Below are 23,345 nucleotides of genomic sequence, written 5' to 3'. Positions count from 1 at the left end.
AGTTACAAGAACAAAGTAGCGTATGTTCCTGCATGTATGGGTGAAACTTATGGATGTACCGATGTGGACATTTGAAGGATTGTCTCATGGATGATGCCACTGCAAAAAGGAAAAGGCTGTCGTTTGCTAGATTTTGTATTGAGTTTCCGGTAAATTATGAATACAAAGACGTAATCAACGTGAAAGCTGGGAACCGAGAGGTGGGAATCCCTCTGGAGTATCCATGGAAGCCGATCTCATGCACAAAATGTAATAAGTTCAGGCATGTAGCTGATAAATGCACTGGAAGATCCATAAGAGTTTAGGCACCAAGGCGTCCAGCACAGGAGAGGAGGACAGAGCCACAGAGAGAAACGAATGTGGAAACTACTCAACTAACAGGGGGCTCTGGAACAGCATAACATACCTTTGAGGAGGAAAATGTATGTGAGACTATGGGGGTTGAGAATGCCATAAACCCACAGAGAGAAGAAATGGCGACATGAATGGAAATTGTTCCATTCATTCAGAGGGTGAGGGTAGAACCCAGGAACAGTGCTACAGATGTTGAGCGAGAGCAAGAGGATATGAGCCAAATCTAACTACTGTCTCCTGGCAGAGTGACGTGTACTTTTTCGGGCTCAGAAGGAATAGGAGAGCACCCAAGTCTGGAGTTTGTAGCAAATACACCCCCTCATGAAGTTCCGCAAACAAACGAAGAGGAGGTAAATTTTGCATTACAGCATAACATGTACGCCCAGCTGGTAGAGGAAGGGGAGGAGCTCGAGGATGATTTATCAGAACTAAAGGAGGAACTCTTCGGGGATAGTAGTTCTGCCCCTATGGTAACAAGATCAAATGTAACCCTTGCAGTGGAAACAAGATAAAAAACTCAACAAAAAAGAAACAAACAAGCGGGTCGATTGGAGGTGGAACCTAGTGTACAAGGGCAGACTCAGAATAACAAAGGGGGTAAGAAGAAAGTGGGCAAGCCAAGAGGGTTGGGGAAAAAGAACAAGGGTCACTAAACTTCTAAGTCTTAAATAATGGTGAAGGTATGTATATGGAATATAAGGGGTATGAATGACTTAAGCAAAGCTAAGGAACTAAATAGCTTTAGAAGAGATAAGAAGTTAAGTTGTTTGGGTTTATTGGAAACTAAGATTAGATGAGATAAGTATGAGTTGATTATGAGTTTTTGCTGTCCAAACTGGGAGCATATGAATAATTATTCTAGTGACCCTTCAGGGAGAATATGGTTAGCCTGGGATCCTGATGTTTTGGAGGTAGTTAAGCAAGTGGAGAGTTCTCAGATGATCCATTGTACTGTGACCATGCTCCAACAAGCTAGACAGTTTAAGTTTACTGTGGTTTATGCTAGCAATGCTCGGGCAAAGAGATTATGTCTATGGGAGGAAATAAGTGCCTTGCACTATAACCTTACGACTCCAAGCTGCGTGATGGGGGATTTCAACAATGTTTTGCTGTCCTCAGAGAGAATAGGAAGGGACCCAGTTCACCCAAGGGAAACAATACCTTTTGCCAGATGCTTGAATGATTCTAGAATGTATGACCACCAAGCTACATGATGTTTTTTCACTTGGACAAATAATGGAGATGGAGCTACTAGAAAATGGTTCAAGTTAGACCGATGCTTCATTACTATATATTGTGTTAACCAGATGAACATATCTAGTGTAGAGTTCTTGACAAATGGAGCATACTCAGATCACAGTCCCATTATGCTTACCTTGTCTCACGTGGTTAGACCTCGACCACCTTTTCGCTTTTGCAACTTTTAGAGTATGCACTCTGAGTTTCAGGCAACTTTATTGGAAAGTTGGACTATGCCTACACAAGGGAGCCCTCCTTCCATGTTTAAAAAGCTCAAGCACTTAAAGAGTTCTATAAAGCAATGGGCTAGAGTGAACTGCTCAAACCTACAAAAGGAAGTCAAAGCAACGAAGCTTAAGTTAAATGAGATACAAGAACAGCTCAAGACCAATCCTCTCGATCAGGTGGCTGGTGCGCTTGAGCTTTCTATCAAAGATAGGTTGATTCAGTTGATTAGAATGGAGGAAATGGATATGAAGCACAAAACAAATATTGACTGGATGAAGTACGGGGAGAGATGCAATAAATATTTCTTCAATGTGCTGAAGGAAAATAAGAGTCGAAGGTGGTTGTGGGCTATAGAGGATATGGAAGGCAACAAAAAAGAAGGGCAGGCAGATACGGCGAGTGCATTTGTGGAATACTACACAAGGATCTTGGGAGTCTCGTCTACAACAACTTGTACATCACAGTTCTTGAACAAGTTAGTTTTGAATGAAGTTGATCAGGAAATGGGGGTGCAACTCACGGCCCAGATTATAGGAGAAGAAATAAGACAAGCATTGTTTGAGATGGATGATAACAAAGCTCCAGGACCAGACGGATTCAATGCGCTCTTTTTCAAAAAGTGCTGGAACCTAGTGGGCGAGGATTTCTCAAAAGCTATTAAGCATATTTTTGAACATAACTGCATACAGAAAGGTACAAATGCCACATTAATATGTTTAATACCTAAATGCATTTCCCCTGCTAGCGTAGATGAATTTCGACTGATTGCGTGTTGTAATATCATTTACAAGTGTGTTACTAAGATTCTAACAAATAGGCTGAAAGTATGTATTTCCTCTTTGATTTCATGTAACCAATCTGCATTTGTTCCGGGGAGAGCTATACAAGAGAACATCCTCCTTGCCCATGAGCTTTTGGGAGGATACAAAAGGAAGCGAGGGTCTCCGAGATGTACCATAAAACTAGATATAAAGAAGGCCTATGATTTAGTTAACTAGAGTGCTCTGGAGCGGATTCTTTACAGATTTAAGTTCCCACAAGCCTTCATAACATGGATAAAGATGTGCTTCACCTCTCCCTCTTATTCCATTTTAGTGAATGGCACCCCAGAAAGTTATTTTGATGGCAAAAGAGGTTTGCGCCAGGGCGATCCCATCTCCCTATACCTCTTTGTTTTAGTCATGGAGGTTCTGAGCAGTCTCCTAAACCAAGGAATGAGTTCTAAAGCATTTCTCCCCCACTCAAAGTGCAAACAGAGGTAACTTTTCCACCTGTGCTTTGCTGATGACGTACTCTTGTTTTGTAGAGGTGAGCCGACATCTATTCATGCAGTCAAGGATATTCTCTCAGTTTTCTCTCAGGCTACTGGGCGGAACCTTAATTATACAAATACAACTATGATGACTGGCAGTATGTCGTTTGAAGAAAGTAAAGAGTTGGCAGACATCCTAGGCATCACACTTATCTCTCCCCCAGTTTCATACTTGGGGTTGCCTCTAACCTCTGTAGGGCTGGGCATAAAGGACTGTCTCCCCCTGATTGAAAAGATCATTGCGCGCATCTCCAACTGGAAGAACAAATCCTTATCCAGAGCAGGAAGGCTACAACTTGTGCAATCTGTCCTTTCATCTTTTCAAACTTATTGGGCACAAACCTTTGTGCTACCAAAGACGGTCCTTGAAAGAGTTGGGAAGATTTGTAATAGATTTCTATGGGCTGGGCCAAACATGAAGAGGACCATGCATCATGCTAGTCATGCGACTCTAAGGCTAGAGAAAGAACAGGGTGGATTGGGGATTCTAGATCCTCTCACATGGAATAAAGTTGCCATATGTGGGTTAGTGTTGAAGATTGCACAGAAAGGAGACTCTTTATGGGTCAACTGGACATGGGACCAACAAATAAGAGGGAGGAACTTCTGGACTATGAAGGTTCCGACAGATTCATCATGGGTGTGGAGAGGCATTCTGAAGCATAGACAACTAGCTATGAAGTTTGTAAAATATTTTATCGTAAATGGGGAGAGTACAAGCTTTTGGCATGACCTTTGGTGCCACTCTGTTCCTCTAATCCAAATGGTCACTGGTCGAGCCAATCTAGGAGAGATCATTCCAGAGAATGCAAAGGTGAGTGTCATTATAGAAGACAATCATTGGAACCATGTGATACAAGGGCTACCTGATGGGGAAGTTAATGATCTAATCATGGGAACGTAAATTAACTCCTTCTTAAACAAGGACACTGTTATATGGGGACCGAGCAGTACAGGGGAATTCAGTGTCAAGTCTGCTTATGCCGTTATCAAGAACATCAAATTGAAGGTAAAATGGTTCAAATTGGTGTGGGGGAAGTTGTCGGTGCCACAACATTCCTTTACAACTTGGCAGGCTTTCGTTGGATGCTTACCTACCCAAAACAGGTTGAACCAGAAGAAGCTCCTATCTCAGTCGGTCTGCATCTTATGCAACTCTCATGGGGAGAGTACGTCACATCTCTTCTTCGACTGCCAGTTCTCGAAGGCAATTTGGGAGGAAGTGAAGGAAAGTATGGGCTTACCAAAGACAGTCCTGGGGTCACGAGAAGAATGGAACTACCTATTGTGGCTGTGTAGATGCAACTCTATGTTCTCAGAAGTGGCTAGGGCCCTGATTTGTGCTGCGGTGCATGCCATTTGGTGTGAAAGGAACAGGCGAAGGCAAAAGGGATGGGTCAAGGACAACAAAAGAGGTCATCGATAATCTAAAACACACTATGAATACTTGGCCAAATGCTTGATAGAATTGACCGATAATATCCAGCTGAGAATTCTTTTACAGAGGTTGGGTATCTCCCCAAAATACCAACAGAAGGAAACCAGGTGGTGTAGTTGGGTAAGACCAGAAGTTGGCGAGCTGCTGCTTAACTCAGATGGGTCGGTGAAGGACAATATCGCGAGATATGGTGGATTGATAAGAGATGAAGACTGTCAAGTGCAGGTGGCTTATTATGGCAGATCGAGACATATCTCAGTCTTATACCAGGAGCTACAAGCCATAGTTGCTGGTCTAAAGGTTGCTATTGAGATCAGCGCGAGGTACATCAAAGTTGCATCTGATTCTCTTAGAGCTGTAAACATAACAAACGGGAAGGAGAAAGCACCGTGGCATTGCAATAATCTAGTAGCTGAGCTTAAGAGCCTTACTTTTAGTAGTTTGTTTGTGTCTGTCAGAATAGTTCATATTTTTAGAGAAGGTAATAGGGCAGCCGATTACTTGTCTAAAGTCTATGACTATCCGGATATGGATGTGGTGTACTTTATACCTCCCCTAGACTCAATTCTAGATTCCATTGTAAGGGAGGATAAAGAAGGAACTGTGTACCCAAGAGTTAGCTGATCTATGAATAAAGGTTGGGGTATCCTTAACCCCTAGCTTCTTCTAAAAAAAAAAAAAAACACTGAATTGTTTTTATTTGCACTCATATTATCTGCGATGACCAAATTTTGCGCACTTGGAACATCGTATTTTTGGTTTGTCTACCTTTGTGTATTTATCATTATCATCAAAACAATCATGCAAAAATCTCCCATTCATCTTTTGAAGTTTGAGCGAAAATAATTTTCTTATAATTTGAATCACCTACTCCTTTATGAATACAATGTAATGCTAAACTATCTCTTCTTTTGTTTTCTTCTAATATATCTTTTTCTTTTGTGCTCAATATTGCTTAATCTTCAAGTTTTTTAATTCCTTGATCAACAACTTCCCATACATTCAAATACTTAAACAAAATCTCCATCTGAAAACTCCAATGCCCAAAATTCATGATCTCTTCTCACTTTGGAACCATCTATATATCATATTCCATATCGAATCTTTAAACCCTAAAGCTCTGATACCATATGTAGAATCAAATACTTTGATTCAAATAACACACAATTGAATAATACACGTAGAAGACAAATTTGAACTAAATAAACTTTATTATATCAATTCAACCACTTATATTAAACTTCATAAACAAAAGAACTTACCACTTCATATCGATGCATTTTTTTTCTACAATGCACCTCTCTTATTATTCTTTCACTTCTTCTTAAGCTAAAGTCTAGGCACTCACACATATATATAGCTTCTCCAATTACTAATTAATTCATATTAAGCTACTAATTAGAAATTTCTAATACCAACCCAATTTTAATATTACTTGCATTGCCAATATCAACTTGGTTTCCAAATAACAACTCATACTGCTAATCACTTAACTTTATAATTAATTAACCTCCAACTCTATTTAACCAAATTTGCTACATCTAAAATTACTAATTTCATCAAAAACTTATAGTTCCCAAGGCAAATTTAGCTTGTCAAACAGTTTTAATGAGTGTCTTTTAGACGGGTTAGCATATGTTAATGGACGGTAAAAATTGTGTCGTCCATCTCCTTGAACTTATTTTGGCAACTGCCAGACAAGGCCACATATTTATCTAGGTTTATCACAAAAACCAAATTAGAACCCATCTATAAGCCCCATTGGAACGACCATTTTCTGTTTTGATTGCTATATAGCCTTTAGTAACCCATATAACACTCCAATTGGAATTGCTTTTATGGTCCCACTGACTTAGGCGTATTCAACTTTTGACCCCAACTTTTTCATTTATCTTGTTTTTGGCTCCACTGTCGTCAGTTGACTCGGTCAATTTGGGGTTGGTCTATCTCACATTTATTTTGTGTCAACTTGTGAGTCAACTGATGAAGTGGGACCATAAACGAATAAACAAAAAAAAGTTGGAACCAAATGCTAATTACCTATGTTAAGTTTAAAAGTTAAAAAAAAAGATAAATAGTTGGAGGCTTGGTGGATTAATGATGAAGTGCCAAACATAAGGCATGGGTTCAAGTCTTGCTACACTATATTTCAAATTATTTACAGGTGCCAACTAGCAAAGTTAGTAAAACCTCTGAGTGATAATACCATAGGTTTGGGGTTTTGATCAGACCCCAAATGTTCGTTTTATTACATGTACAATGCTGCAAATATGTCCTTCTTATGCTTTATAAACAAACAACTCATAGCTTTTACTCCCATTTGCATGTTACAAACATTTTCAGACTACTTATCATAAAAGATGTATTTTAGCGCCAAAATGAGCTCTATTAACACTTATTATGAAGACTCTAGCTTGTAGGAGAAAACGCCGAAAATTCAAAGTCAAAGTTAAAATCAAAATCAACGGCCAGCGGTCAAGGACCCAAACCCAAAAGACTGAAGCTTATGGCCTTGACTCAGAAGTAGCCTTACATAACCAAAGCTTGCTCAAGAAGAAAACCAAAACCAAAAGTAAAAAACATAAACCATAAAAGAAAAAGCAACTCATGAGGTGTCTTGCATCTAGAGAAGAGTTTATGACTATTTAGTACCACGAACTCTCAATTTGTTTCAATTTAGTACCTCAGTCTCTTTTCTGTCTCAATTCGTCTAATTTCACTAACGGATTGACTATTCAAATTGACTATTCACGTGAGCTCGTCGTTAGCAAAATTAGATGGATTGAGCAGAAAAGAGACTGAGGTACTAAATTAAAACAAATTGAGAGTACGTGGTACTAATAGATGAGAAAAAAAGTACGGGTACCATTTAGGAAAAAAATGAAAGTATGTGGTACTAAATAGTCATAAACTCATCTAGAGAAAACATAAAACAAACTCATGAGGTAGCTTAAATTCAAAGGTGAAGGGAAAATTTGTAACTTGGAAAATGTGTAATATATAAACCAAAAAGTGAGACAAGAGAGAGCACATAGACTTAATCTATGGTCATGTAGGAATAGTGTAGATTTTTATTTCAAGTCCTTTACTTTCAAGTTTTTATTGCTTTATTTCCTTTTGTTCTTCAATATAAGTTTTCAATTCAAGTTATTCAATACAAGTTTTCATTCAAGTTTTCATACAAGTTTTCAATTCAAGTTGTTCTACTCAATGCTTTTCATTCAAAACTAAGTTTCATTTCATTAGTTTCATTCAATCATTATTTCAATACAAGTCATTTCCTTTTTACAAACAAACCAAGTTATGAACTTTAAAGAATCACTACCTTTCCCCCTTCATTAAACTCCCATTAATCCATCTCCAACATTCTATGATGAACCTCAAACTCCCACTTTCTACATCAACAAATGGCGCCACCATCATGGATTGGAGGAGATTAGATTCATGGTTGAGCTCTAAGGAGGGAAGCAACATTCTACCTCCTTCATTTCTTGTTTTATTTCATTTCATTTTCGTCATTTTATTTCGTTTATTTTCATTACTGATCTATTTTGTTTCAAATCCAGGTATGTTGTTGAACAACTGGAGAGGATCTGGAGCTGCTGACGGAAATCAGGACCTTTTCACTAGAACCGGATGGGCGACTGCGTGTTGACTAACCGCGACCGCCCGCCCACCTCCAGCAACAGTGACACGTTTTTTTTTCTTTATTTCTTTTCTTTCAATTGGATTGATATTAGAAAAAGAGAAGAGAAGACCTTGTACAAAAACATATCAGTTAGTTGCTTTGAAAAGAAAAGAAAGAAAATAAAAGTAGGGGTATAAAAGAAAAGAAAGAAAAGAAAAAATAAAAAGGAAAAAACATAAAACAACATGGTGAGGTGTCTTGATTATAGATGGAGAAGGCAAATCAGACTTTTGTAAAAGTAGGGGTATAAGAACCTAAAAGTAGGATGAGAGAATGCACCTAAATTTATTCTAGTGTCATATAGGAGTAGAGTAGGATTTATTTTTCAAGTCATTTACAATCAAGTTTTGATTTTACTTTTTGTTCTTCAATTCAATCTTTTTCTTTTTATGTTTATGTTTCAATCATTCAATAAAAGTTGTTTATTTAAAGTTTATGTTTCAATCTTCACTCAAGTTTTTCTTCCATCAATCAAAATGTGTCTTTTCAAGTTATTCATTCAATACAAAGTTTGAGTCATTAAAAACAAGTCCTAAAGCTAAGAATACTACCTTTTCTCCTTCACAACTCCCACCAATCCATTTTCCAAACAATCTATGGTGAACCTCATCAATCTCTTTGAACTTACCACAAAAACAACAACTTCAAATGACACCGCCGTCATGGATTGAAAGAACATGGATTCCTGGTTGAGCTCTAAGGAGGGAAGCACCATTCTATCCCTTTCATTTCTTGTTCTTTAAATTTTTCGTTAATTTACTTCGTTATTTTTCAATACTGATATGTTTTATTTCAAATCCAGGTTAGAGGTTTAACTGCTGGAGAGGAATTTGAAGCTCTTGCCGGAAGCCGACTCAATTCAATTTAATTTCGGTGGGGCGATCGTCTTTGTCCGTCGCCAAGACCGCCTGAGCACCTCGGGGGCACTCAGTTACCGTTTTTTCACAGATCGATCAATTTTGTTGTGTGGTTGTAACTAAGATCTGGATTTTGTAATAGAGTAGTATAAATTAGTGAACTTTGTTGTGATAGATAAAGATAAGAAAAAAGAAGAAGAAGAAAAACAAAAAATATAAAAAAAATGAGTTTATGTTAGTTATGTAGATTAACATGAGTTGAGCACTTGGTTGAAGTTGTGCAACTTAACAATGATTAGAGTTTTCATTGCCTTGGGAAGTTCAAGTGTGCGAGGTGAGTCGTGAATCATATGCTCGCACACTTTGAATCAACTTGATAATCAACACTCTAATTATGATTAACTATAGTTAATCTATTAGTCTTAGTATTAGTGTTAGTTTACTTTTATATTTTGGTGAGTATTGCCACCTGTCACGCGGGTGACTCGGGTTCGATCCCCGGTAGGGACGCCATTTGATAACCATGAATTTTATAGACACAATATCAAAGTGTGAACACTAATACCTAATATAACAAACACGTGATTAAATCAATACTTTACTCTGTCTCTCTGTCTCTGTCTCTACTATCAAGTAATAGAGATCTAGTAAAGGTTCGAATATACTCTTAAACTATCAAGACTCAATGAAACTGAATTATTTAAATCATAAAGAAACAAGGTGAGAGAGTAATACGTTGAGAGAAGAATTATACTATGATTATACTACGGATTCAAATTTATTCTAACTTAACTAAATAATATAATATGTTATGATGAATAAAGAGATATAGAGAAAGTTAGAGAGAGATTGAAATATACTTTAATGATTTCTTAACATGCTAGCATAGAGTTTGTTGCAAAACCCTAATCTTTACGTTCAAACATAAGGTTCAAACATAAATATTATACCTTTAATGATCCCTAATTACTTATGGTATCTCTAGTCGTATAATAATTAGCATGAGAGAAAGTTTGTTTTCCATTCTCATGACAAAACTTACAATTCTCTAGTTTAGATTAAACTTTTCTTATTTCTAAGGCAAGAAAAAACCTAAACTTGTAGTTTTAACCAACAATTCTATACTAACAAATCAAGTCCTCATCAAAGCTTCATTCAAACCCCCTCTAATAGAGATTTAGCTATGTTTCATTAGACTATCATGGAATAAATAATAAGAAGAAGACATAATGAAAAGAATACTTGTATTAAATTAAGAACTTGAAGTGTTTTAATGGAATTTTAGGCTAAGAACATAAACCCTAAATTATTCTAAACTATCGGGAAGAGGTAGGAGAGAAGGTAAGAAGAGTTTATCATTCATTCTCTTTATATAAGAGAGGATTAGGTTTACAATTTTGTGCATGGGCTTTGGAGCTGTGTTTTGGGCCACTATATCAAGCCCAAAACCTAATTAGTTAAGTCCAAAAAAGGTTTATATACTGGAATTTACTGCAATACCCTTTTTGTCCACTTTTGCTACTATGATTGGGCCAAGGCCTAGACCATTAGAAATCTCTTTCCGAGCCTGTCGTTTTGACATATAACAGGCCCAATTCTGAGGTATGAGTCTAAATATACGACTTGCTGAAGTTCGTTTAACTTTTATGTTCTTTTTCTGCCTGAGTTGACTTTGACTTTCCAGCTTTGACTAAGCTTTAAAAGGTTTTTTATCTTTGAAACTTGGGCTTTAACCATATAACTTCTCTAGCAAGCAATTTGACTCTTTTCTCTTGCAAAAGTGACGTATTTCTTCACATAATTGATTCCAAGACCTGAAATACACAAAAACACGTAAACAATACTAACTCTTATTTATTGTAAACGTAATTGGCTTAAATGTCATACTATTAAGGGGTTAATGCTACAGTTTTGGCTTCTTATCAAGCCCTTGAAGGCAAATTTGTTTAATTATTAAAAACTCGGATTGTGGGCTTTTTAAGTAGGTTTTTTTTGTAACCTAAAAGAAGGAATGCTTAAATGGTTGGGCCTGATTCTTAGATCACGCACCAACCAACGTCGCCTTCTCCTCAAGCAACGTGTAAGCACGGAGTAAGAGGCAATTTCTAAACCTCCTCGAAGCCCATGTAAGAGGATACCTGGCCTTGTGTGTTCAAGCATGTTTACATGATTGTTTGAATTTTAATTTTCGCACTGCAATTTTAATTCCCGCATAAGGCTGAATTCGAGCCACATAACAACCATTGGGAAGTCATTCGCCGATGTAGATAATGGACGTTGCTTGATTCTTGAAGCACTAGACCAAATAATTAAATTAAAATCAATCAACTAGAGCCTAAAGTAGTCACGCTCCTCTAGAAAAGGACAAAAATATGGCCATAAGGATTTAGAGTAATCATTTACCAGATTCCAGTGGACCAACTACCTTCCTCACTCCCCTCCCCCAAATTTATCATGAGTGAGATTCTTGATAGCACACCACTTGGTGAAGTGATTTCTTACTCTTCTGAGCCGTGTAATAGATCCATCCTAGTCTCGCACCCAATTGTTCCTTTGAACAGGGAATAACAGTTATAGACCCAGCAAAGATTTTCAAAACTCCAAACTTGCAAAAATGAATTTCGATTGATTGAGCATACACTGCATAGTTTGCGCATGTTAAGATAGTTTTGCTATCTTGCTAAAAGTGCATGATATTGCGTTCAGGCACTACAAGTAGGTTTAGCTAGAATAAAACTTACTCACGTAGGAGAGCATGTCGTCCTAGACAATCTCCTATTTCTAGTCCTCCATCTCATAAGATGGCAGACAAGGTAGTGCAAGCTGAATAGCCTTTCTCTAACTTCTACATACCGTTGCAAGATGAACCTCCATCTTGTATACGACTCACATTGCTCACGAGCAATTTTTGCATTCCACCAAACATGTTCAATTTTCTACCCATCTTTCACGGGTTTGAACACGAGTTACCGTACGAACATCTACGCCAGATACATAAAGTATGTAATACTTTCCACCATCCGGGAATCACCGATGATCAAGTGAAGTTACGAGTGTTTTCTTATACTCTAGCTGGTAAGAGTCGCGCATGACTTCTTTCTCAGAAGCTCGATTCCTTTGATACATGGGAAAAGGTTGTGTTCTCCTTCATGAAGATGCAATTTCCACTGAAGAAAACAGAAGAGATAAGAAGTAAGATACAGTTCTTCAAATAGAGTCTGAGTGAGACATTTTCCGAAGCATGAGATAGATTCCCTGGACCTATTCCATTCATGTCCTCACGATAAACTAGAAAAATCGACTCTTGTTCAATGTTTCTTCAAAGGTCTTCTCAAAGAACACAAAGTAACCTTCGACATCATGAGTAATGGTAATTTTTTGGATAGAGGTGCAACCGAAGCTTTAACCTTTCTTGAAAACCAAGCTGAAAAAAGTACCCATTGAGGCGATATAAACAATTCCAGAACAGCTGATCAGCTCCCAAATGTGCATTTTATTACCCTTACATTACTGCATTACAACCTTTCTTACACATAATGAATAGAAAACTCATAGCTTTTATTGTCTTTTTCAGGTTACAGAGCATTTCAGACTACTTATCATAAAAGCTGCATCTTAGCACCAAAAGGAGCCTTATTTACGCTTTCTATGAAGACTCGAAGTTGCTATGAAACAGTGCTAAAAAAGTCAAAGTCAAAGGCCAAAGACTCAAAACCAGAGAACTGAAAGCCACGTCCTTAACTCAGAAGACTAGAAATGGATGGCCTTGATACAAAAGAAGATTTGCTCAAAACCTAGCTTAATTAATAATATATGCAAAAACAAAAGGAAAAACAAAAGGAAAAGCATAAAACAATCATGGTGAGTTGTCTTGATTGTAGAGGGAGAGGGCAAATCAGACTTTTGTAAAAGTAGGGGTATAAGAGCCAAAAAGTAGGAGGAGAGAATACACCTAGACTTATTCTAGTGTTATGTAGGAGTAGTGTATGATTTATTTTTCAAGTCATTTACATTCAAGTTGTTTTAGTTTTTGTTCTTCAATTCAATCCTTTTATTTCAAGTTTATGTTTCAATTATTCAATCAAAGTTATTTCTTTCAAGTTTATGTTTCAATCATTCAATCAAACAAGTTCATTTCAAGTTTTATTTAATTAATCAATTTGTTTCCTTTGAGTTTTCTTTCAATACAAGTTAGTCAACAAAAACAAGTCCTAAAGCTAAGAGTACTACCTTTTCTCTTTCACAACTCCCATTCAATCCAAGTTCTAAACAATTTATGGTGAACCTCAATCAAATAATCTTTGAAATACTTACCCATACACAACTTCAATAGCCCAACCCAGTACATGTAAGGCTAGTGACTTTTTTGAGGTGAAATCTGATCTAGAAATCAAAACTTTAATCGAAACCCTCACAAGAAAGATAGATGCTCTCACAACCAAACAAAAAGACCAAACTCCTCATCCTGTCATGAACATAAATACCTCACCATGCAAAAGAGTTTGTTTTTAGAAGTGAGGTTCATCCTAAATTGTTTAGAGTTTGAGTGAGGGAAATGTGAAGAAGAAAGGTAGACTTTTGTATGGATTATAATAGTTCTAAGCTAATGAAAACTTGAAAGCTTTGATTGTTGGTATTAAAATAACTTGAAAACATTGAAACAAACTTGAAATAAGAACAACAAGATGAAAGAAAGATTGAAATAAGAACAAGTAAATAACAAGTTTGATTGAAGTAAGAACAAGTAAATAAAAAATTGATTGAAAAGAAATAAAACAATAAGAAAGAGCACGTAAGTAATTTCCAGTAGCTGTGGCCATTTTAGACTTAACCTAATGGACTTTGGGCTCACTTTAGAGGCTCAAAGTCCCCCTTTTTGGCCCATGTACGAAAATGTAACCCTAACTCTCTCCTATATAAAGAGGGTTAAGGCTAAACACTACATATCCTTCCTTACCTCTTTTAGCAAACCTTAAGTTTAATTTAGGTTTATGTTTTCTTTAGTTTATAATTAGGTTTAGCAATTGTAGCCACCATTATTTCCCATCAAATAAATGCTTTAGTTTAATTTCAATAATTATTCTTTACATTATGTCTTATTATTATTGTTTAATTAGCATGATTCCTATGACACTAGGCTAAACCTCTATTAGAGGAAGTTTATGAAGCCATGTGAGGATGAGTAATCATTAATATTTATTGTTTTGCAAATAAGAATTTCAAGTTCTTCATTATGAGTAACTAGAGATAGAGTTCATAATGGAGAACTAGAGTATAAAGCCATCACCAAAGAGATTTGTGGTGGAGCTATTCTCTTATGCTAGTAAAACCTCGACCCGAGAGGACTTGGTCTTCACTAAGGATCAATACAAGCGATTCGATACTAGCTAATAGTTAATCGAATCGCATGGCGGATTAAACCCCTTATAATACTTTTATTTATTCTCTAAATTTAATGTTTTCACATCATATCTACTGTTTTGACTCTTATTATTAGTGAAGCATAATTGCAATCTAGATTCACATCCAAGTAGTGTACGAATTAGAGTTTGGTGAATATGACTACTCTCCTCTTTATCACATGATTTTGATGAGTTTTATCTACTGTTTTTCCACCATAATTTATTGTTCAGGACATCATAATTCTACTATGCATCACACCATTTTTAATAAATCATTATCAATGGTGCCGCTTGCCATCTAGTTCGTTTACATTACGCATGTTTAGATTAAAAAATACTATTTTCACTAATGTTTCGACCAAATATGATTAAAATACTAAGTGGTGATGAAAAAAATGAAGAACGTAGAAAAGTAGTTAGAAAAGTGATGGTGATTGGGAGAATGATGAGACTGTACCTTGCGGTTGCCTACGTACCCAAATTATCGATGAGATCAAGTATCAAGAATGTAGTTCTGTATACAAAATAGTTTGGTATTTATATAGGTAGAGTAGAGACTCTTTGTAGCTCAAGTATTCTTGTAGCTTAACTAATTGTAATTGAATATAACTCTCAACTGATAATTATCTCTTTGATAAGAAACGAATCTGGACATAAATTAATATACATTAGTGGCAAGCCATGTGGCTAAAGTTTAGCCTTAGACACATGAGTTAATGGGCATATACATTGATCCATGGTATTGCAAATTTGTTTTTAGCCCTGTCGATTAAACGAATAAAATAGAGACCCCTACTAATAGACGTTTGCCACGTAGGTGGGGGTCGAAACAACTATTCACAAAACACCACTAAAACAATGTTCATACTTTTTTTGAATTTTTCTGCTACTGTAAGAGAGTCACGAGCTCGCGCGCCCTAAATTTGCCTTCACTGAGCGCGACCCGCCTTCCACATATCAAAGCGCGACTCATAATATAATATAACTAGATTCTAAGCGGCCGCGACGTCCTCTAGGTTAATTAGTTTAAATAATTTTTTTAATATTAATTGCAATCTTATCTCAAGAGTACAGTACAATACTCGTATGCTAAAAATTACTAAATTTTAAAAATGATTTTTCTTCATTCTAAACGGTGTCTAGCAAACTGAAAGAATTCGGGGTTATCTAATTAAGGAACATGTACGCACGAACAACCTCCCTCAAATTCCTAAGTGACCTGGCCCTTGGTTTGATTAAAAATACAAAAAAATTAATTAATGAGAAAGCCCACCCACTACCAAAAGCCCATTTTCTCAGGCCTGATATCCAGGCCCAACACGAAATCCATAGTAAAAAGCTTTTTCCTAATTCTTAAAATTTTTAAAACTAATAAGGTTAAACTTTTTACAGGACTTCACAATCCACATTGTGTACCAGGACCAGTACTCGTATAATTGTTCAAGTAACGTAGATGTACTTCAAGGCTGTGGAAGAAGCTATTTATACGGGTAGCAAGAACGCTCCAGATAACACCTCTATACATCCTCGACTTACTGTCAGAGGATTATAATTCTACTAATAATCAGGCTATTTTTGCATGCTCGTTAGGATTTGCCTATTAGACTTAAAACTTGCATAAGATTAAGATCTGGTATGCATAAACCTGCTATATTTGTTTATCGTAAACGCAAAAATAATCGCCTATCTAGAAATTCACCAATCACCACACACACATCACCTACACCCAACAACACTACATTTGTAGCAATGGATGAAGAAATAGCAGAGAGACCCCTCTCTAATTTCTATAAGGCTTTAAACGATGAACCTGAGTCGTGCATAATTCTTGCAGATACTATAGGAGATTTTAGAATACCCCACAATATATTTAATCTGATATCTGTTTTCCATGGATTAGACCATGAGAAGCCTTTTCAACACTTACGTAGGATACAACAAGTTCTTACTATATTTCATCATCCTAACGTAAGACCTGAACAAATAGAGCTTAGGGTGTTCTCTTTCACCCTAGCTGACAAAACGTCTGCTTGGCTAACAACACAAAAGATGAACTCTGTTGACACATGGGAAAAACTAGTATAATTATTTATGGAACAATTTTACCCGCCATAGGAGACTGATGAGATGCTACAAAATATTCATTTCTTTTGCCAAAATCCTTAAGAATCCTTTTCTTAGGCTTGGAATCGTTTCACTGATCTTCTAGTAGAATGTCCACATCATAATCTTGGTAAAGATACACTAGTTCGTGCCTTCTTTAAAGGCCTATCCCAACATCATAAAGAGACTTTAGATATCATGAATGGAGGTAATTTCTTAGGTAAAGGAGCCACATATGCTTATAACTTTCTAGATAATAAATCCAAGAAAAGTAACAACTGGGGAGGTAACGATTACTACCGCTCCATTACTTCTTCTACAGCTAAGGCAACCAGTATGTTTGAGATTAAACAAGATCCTAAACTTAAAACGTTAATTGAATCCCTCACTCATAAGGTAGAAGCCCTTTCTGTTAAAAAACAAGAAGAGAAACCAACTCCCGTCATGAATATAAACTCTCTTCGCTGTAATTTCTGTCATAGTCTTAAGCATTCCAATCATTATTGTCCTCTTGCTTATGAATAACCACAATCATAGCCAGAAGATGTCTGTGCTTTTAAATATATACTTAACGCACCTTGGAGACAAAATCCTAATTTTAGTTGGTGTAATAATCACCAACAAGCAGCACCTCCAGGTTTTAATAATCAAAACGTTAGGCCCACCAATAACTACAATCAATATCAACCAAGGTAAGGACAATGGCAAGGTAATTATAATAATAATAATAATAGAAGTTTAGTCTCGGTAAATAACAACTATCAAAATCCACCCGTTAATAATTAACGTGAGATAGTTCTTGTTACACAACCCGTGACAACTCAACCTTCCCAAAATGATAGATTCCATGCATACATGCAAGCTCAACAACATATATTACTAGCCATCCAACAATTAGCCTAAAAAAACCACAACAAAAAGGCGTGTTTCCAGGTCAACTTGTACCTAATCCAAAATCAACAAACACAGCCTTTGAATTAAATGGTAGTTTTAGTAATAAAAATATAATACAAGGAGAACTAAGGGCTGTAACTACTCTCCGTTCAAGGAAAGTGGTTGACAACAAAGTAATAATGCCTGAGGATTCCCTACAACAAGATAAAGAAAACTTACTAGATACCATAGTTGAAATTGAAGATCCTACCACAGTAGAAGTACCAGTTAAACCTTAACCTAAGGGAAAACTAACAAAAGTTAAAGAAAAGGGCGATACTTATATTGACCCTTATGCTAAATATAAAGAAAAACCACCATTTCCCCAGAGACTAGCTATGCTAAAGAAGGATGATAATTTTGACGAGATTAGGAAAATTTTCAAAAATTTAACTATAAACATACCTTTCCTCGAAGCTATAAAACGTCTTCCAACACACGCTAAGTTTCTTAAAGATTTGTGCACCACAAAGAGGAAAACAAACATACCTAAAGAAACATTCTTAACAGAATAGTTTCCCTCTTTATCTGAGCACAATGGAATCGTTAAGTACAGGACCCTGGTCGTTCCACTGTACAATGTACCTTAGGCGATACTTTCACCACAACTGCTCTTCTAGATCTAGGGGTGAGTGTTAACTTACTCCCGTATTACCTTTATAAATAATTAAGTATACACAATCTAAAACTGACTAAAATGACTTTGCAGTTAGCCGATCGTTCGATTAAGTATCTTAAGCGCATAGTTGAAAATATTCTTGTTAAAGTACAAGACTTTTATTATCCAGCCGATTTTGTCATTCTAGACACAGAAGTTTCCCATGACTCTGTTCCTATCATCTTAGGGCGTCCTTTTTTGACAACTGCCAATGTCCTCATTAATTGCCGGGATGGTTCGATGTCTATTTACTTTGGAAATCTTGCTGTTGAGGTAAATGTTTTTAAAATGATGCAACAGACACCAGATTATTTTAACAATTCCCTCATTAATTACCTCGCTCAAGATTATTTTAACAAAACTTTTCCAGATAATCAGATGCACCAATTTCTTTCTTTTGGCAGTACTGAGGATTCTTACATCCAAGAAGTACATGCCCTCTTAGAATCTACTCCTATCCACGATATAACTCCTGAGTTTGAAGAACTCATTTATGAACAAATCTACATTTTAGAGGAGGAAAACCCTCCTGATTTCCTCATTCCCACTCCTCCCACTCCTGAGCTTAAACCTTTTCCCGCTGAGTTAAAGTACATTCATCTTGATATGGATGGCACTCATCCAATTATTATATCATCTCAGTTATCTGCTACTGAAGAGGTAGATTTGATTAGGGTTATTCGTGAACATCGTTCTGCGATTGGTTGGTTTTTAGACGATATTAAGGGTATTGACCCTTGCGTATGCAAACATCGCATACATTTGGAGGATAATGCGAAAACCTCTCGTGAGCCACAACGTCATTTGAACCCTACCATGAAAAAGGTAGTTAGAGCGAAAGTTTTGAGATTACTCGATGCTAGAATTTTATACCCCATTTCAGATAGTGAATGGGTGAGCCCAGTTCATGTAGTCCCTAAGAAATCAGGTGTTACATTCATTCGTAATGCCGATGGAGAGTTAGTTTCCACCCGAATTCCTATAACCTGGTGGATTTGCATCGATTATAGAAAGCTTAACGCTATGACATGTAAGAATCACTTTCCTTTACCCTTTGTCGACCAAATGCTTGAACGCACAACAAGCCATATACTTTTAGGTCATATTATTTCTAAAAATGGAATAGAAGTAGATGAAGCAAAAATAGATAAGATAACATCTCTGCCTATACCACAGACTGTCCATAAGATTATGGCCTTTCTAGGTCATGCAGGTTTCTACAGACGTTTCATAAAAGATTTTTCAAAAATAGCTAAGCCTTTAACACAATTGCTTTTAAAAGATGTTATTTTTTTATTTTAATCATGACTGCAAATAGGCTTTTGAAACTTTGAAAGCTGCCTTAACCTCTACACCTATCATACAACCACCTGGCTCACCACTAACCGGTCAAAACCTTTTGAACTTATGTGTGATGCTAGTGATTATGCTGTTGGTGTTGTGCTAGAACATAAATTAGATAATAAGTCTACTGTTATCTTTTATGCTAGTAAAACCTTAAATGATGCTCAACGTAATTGCACTACTACTGAAAAGGAATTTTTCGCCATTGTCTATGCCTTAGATAAGTTCCGTCTCTACTTAGTTGGTTCCACGACCATCGTCTATACAGACCATGCCGCGTTTAGGTACCTTCTTGCGAAGAAGGATGCTAAGCAGAAACTGATCCGTTGGATTCTTCTCCTAACTGAATTTAACTTAGAAATTAAGGATAAAAAAGGAGCTGAAAATGTAGTTATAGATAACTTATCTAGGTTAGCTAATAAGGATGACAGTGATTCTGAATCGATATCTGACTTTTTTCCGGATGAGCATCTTTATTCAATTTTTTCTGCACCTTGGTATGCAGACATTGTTAATTTTTTAGTGTTTGAGATCATTCCTAACATATGGACTAGGAATAAACGCAAGAGATTTTTAGCAAAAGTTAAGTTTTACTACTGGGATGAACCCTACCTTTTTAACTATTGTGCGGATCAGATAATACGACGTTGTATTCCCCAGTGGGAGCATAATGAAGTCTTATCATTCTGCCATGAACAATCATGCGGGGGTCATTTTAGTGGAAAGAAAACTGCCTCCAAAGTTCTTCAATGCTGTTTTTATTGGCCGACCCTGTTTCAAGATGCCCATGCACACTGTAAAGTGTGTATTATATGTCAATAACTTGGGCGTATTACTCAACGTAATATGATGCCCCTAAATCACATTCTTATAGTGGAGATTTTTGATGTCTGGGGTATAGATTTTATGGGCCCGTTTTCTATTTTGCATGGTTTCATTTATATTCTTGCAGCTGTAGACTATGTTTTTAAATAGATTGACAGCCATGGCTTGTTGTAATAATGATCATAAAACTATAGTATTGTTTATGAAGGAGTATATCTTCTCACGTTTTGGCGTACCTAAGGCCATCATTAGCGATGGAAGAAAACATTTTTGTAATAGAGTTATTGAAGCTTTAGTCAAGAAATATGGAGTTACCCATAAGGTGGCGACTCCATATCATCCTCAAACTAGTGGTCAAGTAGAGGTGTCTAATAGAGAAAATAACAAGATTTTAGAAACGACAGTTAATCCTAATAGGAAAGACTGGTCTAGACGCCTAACAGATGGTTTATGGGCATATCGAACGGTTTTTAAAACATCTATTGGTATGTCCCCCCACAGCTTAGTTTTTGGTAAACCTTATCACTTGCTTGTTGAGTTGGAATATCGTGTCCTGTGGGCTATTAAAAGTTTAAATTTCATTATTAACGCCACTAGTGTCAAGCACAAATTACAATTAAATGAGCTTGAAGAAATCTGTATCGATTCTTATGATTTAGCGAAGGATTATAAAGCTAACATGAAACGTATTCATGATAAACATATTTTGCATAAAAAATTTGACCTTGGTCAAAAAGTTTTGCTATATAACTCACATTTGTATATTTTTCCTGGAAAATTAAAAACACGTTGGTCCGGACCTTTTCTAGTTACTGATGTCACTCCTTAAGGGGTAATTACTTTGGTAAATCCCAAAGACAACAGTACCTTTCAAGTAAATGGCCAACGCTTAAAATATTTCTACGAATTACGTTCACCTGCTGTAGAAGAAACCCTTCTACAAGACCCTATTTATGAGGACTGACCCTCTATGTTTGGTGTGCTTCCTATCCATAGTCTATATTTTGGAAGTGCTCCATTAAGGCAATCGGATCCTTTTTTCGGAGTGTGTGGTTGTAAGTGACGGATCCTTAGTCCACATTCATGTAATTCACGCATTCCTTTCTTGCACTTTTCTCGTTTCTTTTGAGTAGTCTTTCTCTATGGAGTGATTTACATTTTTACTTGCTTTATTCTTGTATTTTTCAAAAATCATTTTCATAAAAATTAGAAATATAAAACACATAAATATTAGATAGATTAGAAAGTCTAGGGTATCTGACTTTAAAAGACCTTCTTTTTCACCACAACAAATTTTTTTCATTCTATTCTAAAATTTTGTTTGGGGGTGGGTAATTACCCCACCTTTTTCTCTCAACTTCCTATCCTTGTTTGTGCTGCTTTAAGTCATATAGATTCGTGTGACACAATCTAGTCTCCTAGATTTCCTTCGCCCTCATAACTTATGTCATTTATGCATTTCGAGGCGTTCTTCCACCATTTCATATGTCACCCACGGTTAGATTTGAGTTTTTCCTAGATCATTAGATAGCATTCTTCATGCTGATAATTTTCATAGCTCATTCACAAAAATCGGACCGCTAATGAATCAGGTATCTTAGTTTTAAGTTTACGAGGCAGTAGGATATGATCGGTATTTTAGAAAAGATTTGGGCTTGGGCCAAAATTCATTTTTCCACCCAACCCACAATATTTACACCCCACTGACCATCCCATTTAAGATCTAACACCGTCCCATTCACTTCATCTTCTCAAACAAAATTCAAACAAATCTAAATTGATCCCAGCATGCATCACGCCTACTCAAAACTGAATCCATGCGCACCCCGCGCCTCCATCGAAACAGACTTTCTCCAAATTTTTACAGCACCTTCCCCTAATCATCCCCTATTTAAACCCTTACCCATATTCAAATTTCATCCATAAAATGGCCCGACTAGTAAAAATCTTACCGGAATTCACATTTAACGCGGAGATATTCCAGCCATTCTATGGTACGGAGATGCGTGCTAGAGGGTAGGATAGAATGTGGTACTCTACTGAGGAGTACTACCATGAGGATTTGGTGTTGAAGTTTTATAGGAATAAGTGGATACTTCCTTCAGGGAGAATGTTTGTGGATTTGGACGGAGTTCACTAGGATGTGACTCATGATTTGCATGCTACCATCACTGGGATACCAACAAAACAGGTCACCCTGACCTTACAGAGATCCCAGTTTACTGGAGTGCATTAGTTGATGCTAGAGACGCTGCTTGAAGGTCGATACAATGATCGTTCTCACTGTGCCAGGCAGCAGTCGCTGAGGATTAACCAGCTGGCTGTGATGCAGTGGCTAGGAAAGAATGTCTGTAGCATTTCGAAGCCGAGTGACATTAGCTTGTCTTTCTTGCACGTTCTTTGGGTTTTGTAGAACAGGAGGTATGCTTTTTGCCTCATTGATTTTCTGTGTGATGAGCTTATGGCTGTAGGCCTTACTACTGCACCCCTCCCTGTTTTAATTACTAAGATTATGTTATCTTGGGGTTGCGTGCATGAGTCACCTAGGACTCATCTTAAGTTTCACTCAAACGCAAAGGCGTATACTGAGTGTGTCCAAATGAGTTGGACATTGCCTGAAGAGGGAGTTGATGGGATAGATCAGGATGAGGATGAAGATGAATATCCAGTTTGTTTTGTTTTGCTGAGAACACAATGAACCGTGCTTCTTCTGATTTTGCATGTTTTTCACTACTCCATAGCGGGATGCGTACGATTTACGATCATCAGTGAACCCTTTCTACGCTCTATGAGACTATACAGAAGTGTCAGGGTTCCATTCAATGTGATCAACGCAGCTTAGAGCATAACATTCGAACCATAGCCGACAACCATGCTGACATGTTTAACATTATAGAGAATATGGAAGAGGCGTAGGCAGCTTTTCAGGCCGAGTCTTGAGACATTTGCCCTAGTCAGGAGGTT

At 36.8% G+C, this 23,345-nt stretch overlaps 1 protein-coding gene across 1 annotated transcript; it reads left to right on the top strand.

Annotated features, from left to right (window-relative positions):
• The first annotated feature begins 1,784 nt into the window (after positions 1-1,784).
• LOC147482406 (uncharacterized) lies at positions 1,785-23,079 on the top strand. Its single transcript, XM_086579308.1, has 8 exons — positions 1,785-2,514; positions 2,917-3,079; positions 3,128-3,947; positions 4,059-4,142; positions 4,209-4,529; positions 4,638-5,052; positions 18,727-19,106; positions 22,795-23,079. Exons 1-8 carry the CDS (start codon positions 1,785-1,787, stop codon positions 23,077-23,079), a joined length of 3,198 nt encoding a protein of 1,065 aa, XP_086435434.1.
• Positions 23,080-23,345: the final 266 nt, after the last annotated feature.

Source organism: Coptis chinensis, chromosome 8, assembly GCF_015680905.1.
Source record: "Coptis chinensis isolate HL-2020 chromosome 8, ASM1568090v1, whole genome shotgun sequence".
In the NCBI taxonomy this organism is placed as follows: Eukaryota; Viridiplantae; Streptophyta; class Magnoliopsida; order Ranunculales; family Ranunculaceae; genus Coptis; species Coptis chinensis.
Note: the sequence above shows the minus strand (reverse complement) of the source record. Positions and strands in the feature narration are given on the sequence as shown.

What these genes read in the sequence shown, in the direction of transcription:
- LOC147482406 (XM_086579308.1), top strand. Translation starts at nt 1,785, where the DNA reads ATGCACTCTGAGTTTCAGGCAACTTTATTGGAAAGTTGGACTATGCCT. An exon ending in AGTTCATATTTTTAGAGAAG is followed by an intron (nt 5,053 to 18,726) that starts GTAATAGGGCAG and finishes TCTACATTTTAG; the next exon opens with AGGAGGAAAACCCTCCTGAT. An exon ending in CCATTTCAGATAGTGAATGG is followed by an intron (nt 19,107 to 22,794) that starts GTGAGCCCAGTT and finishes TGGGTTTTGTAG; the next exon opens with AACAGGAGGTATGCTTTTTG.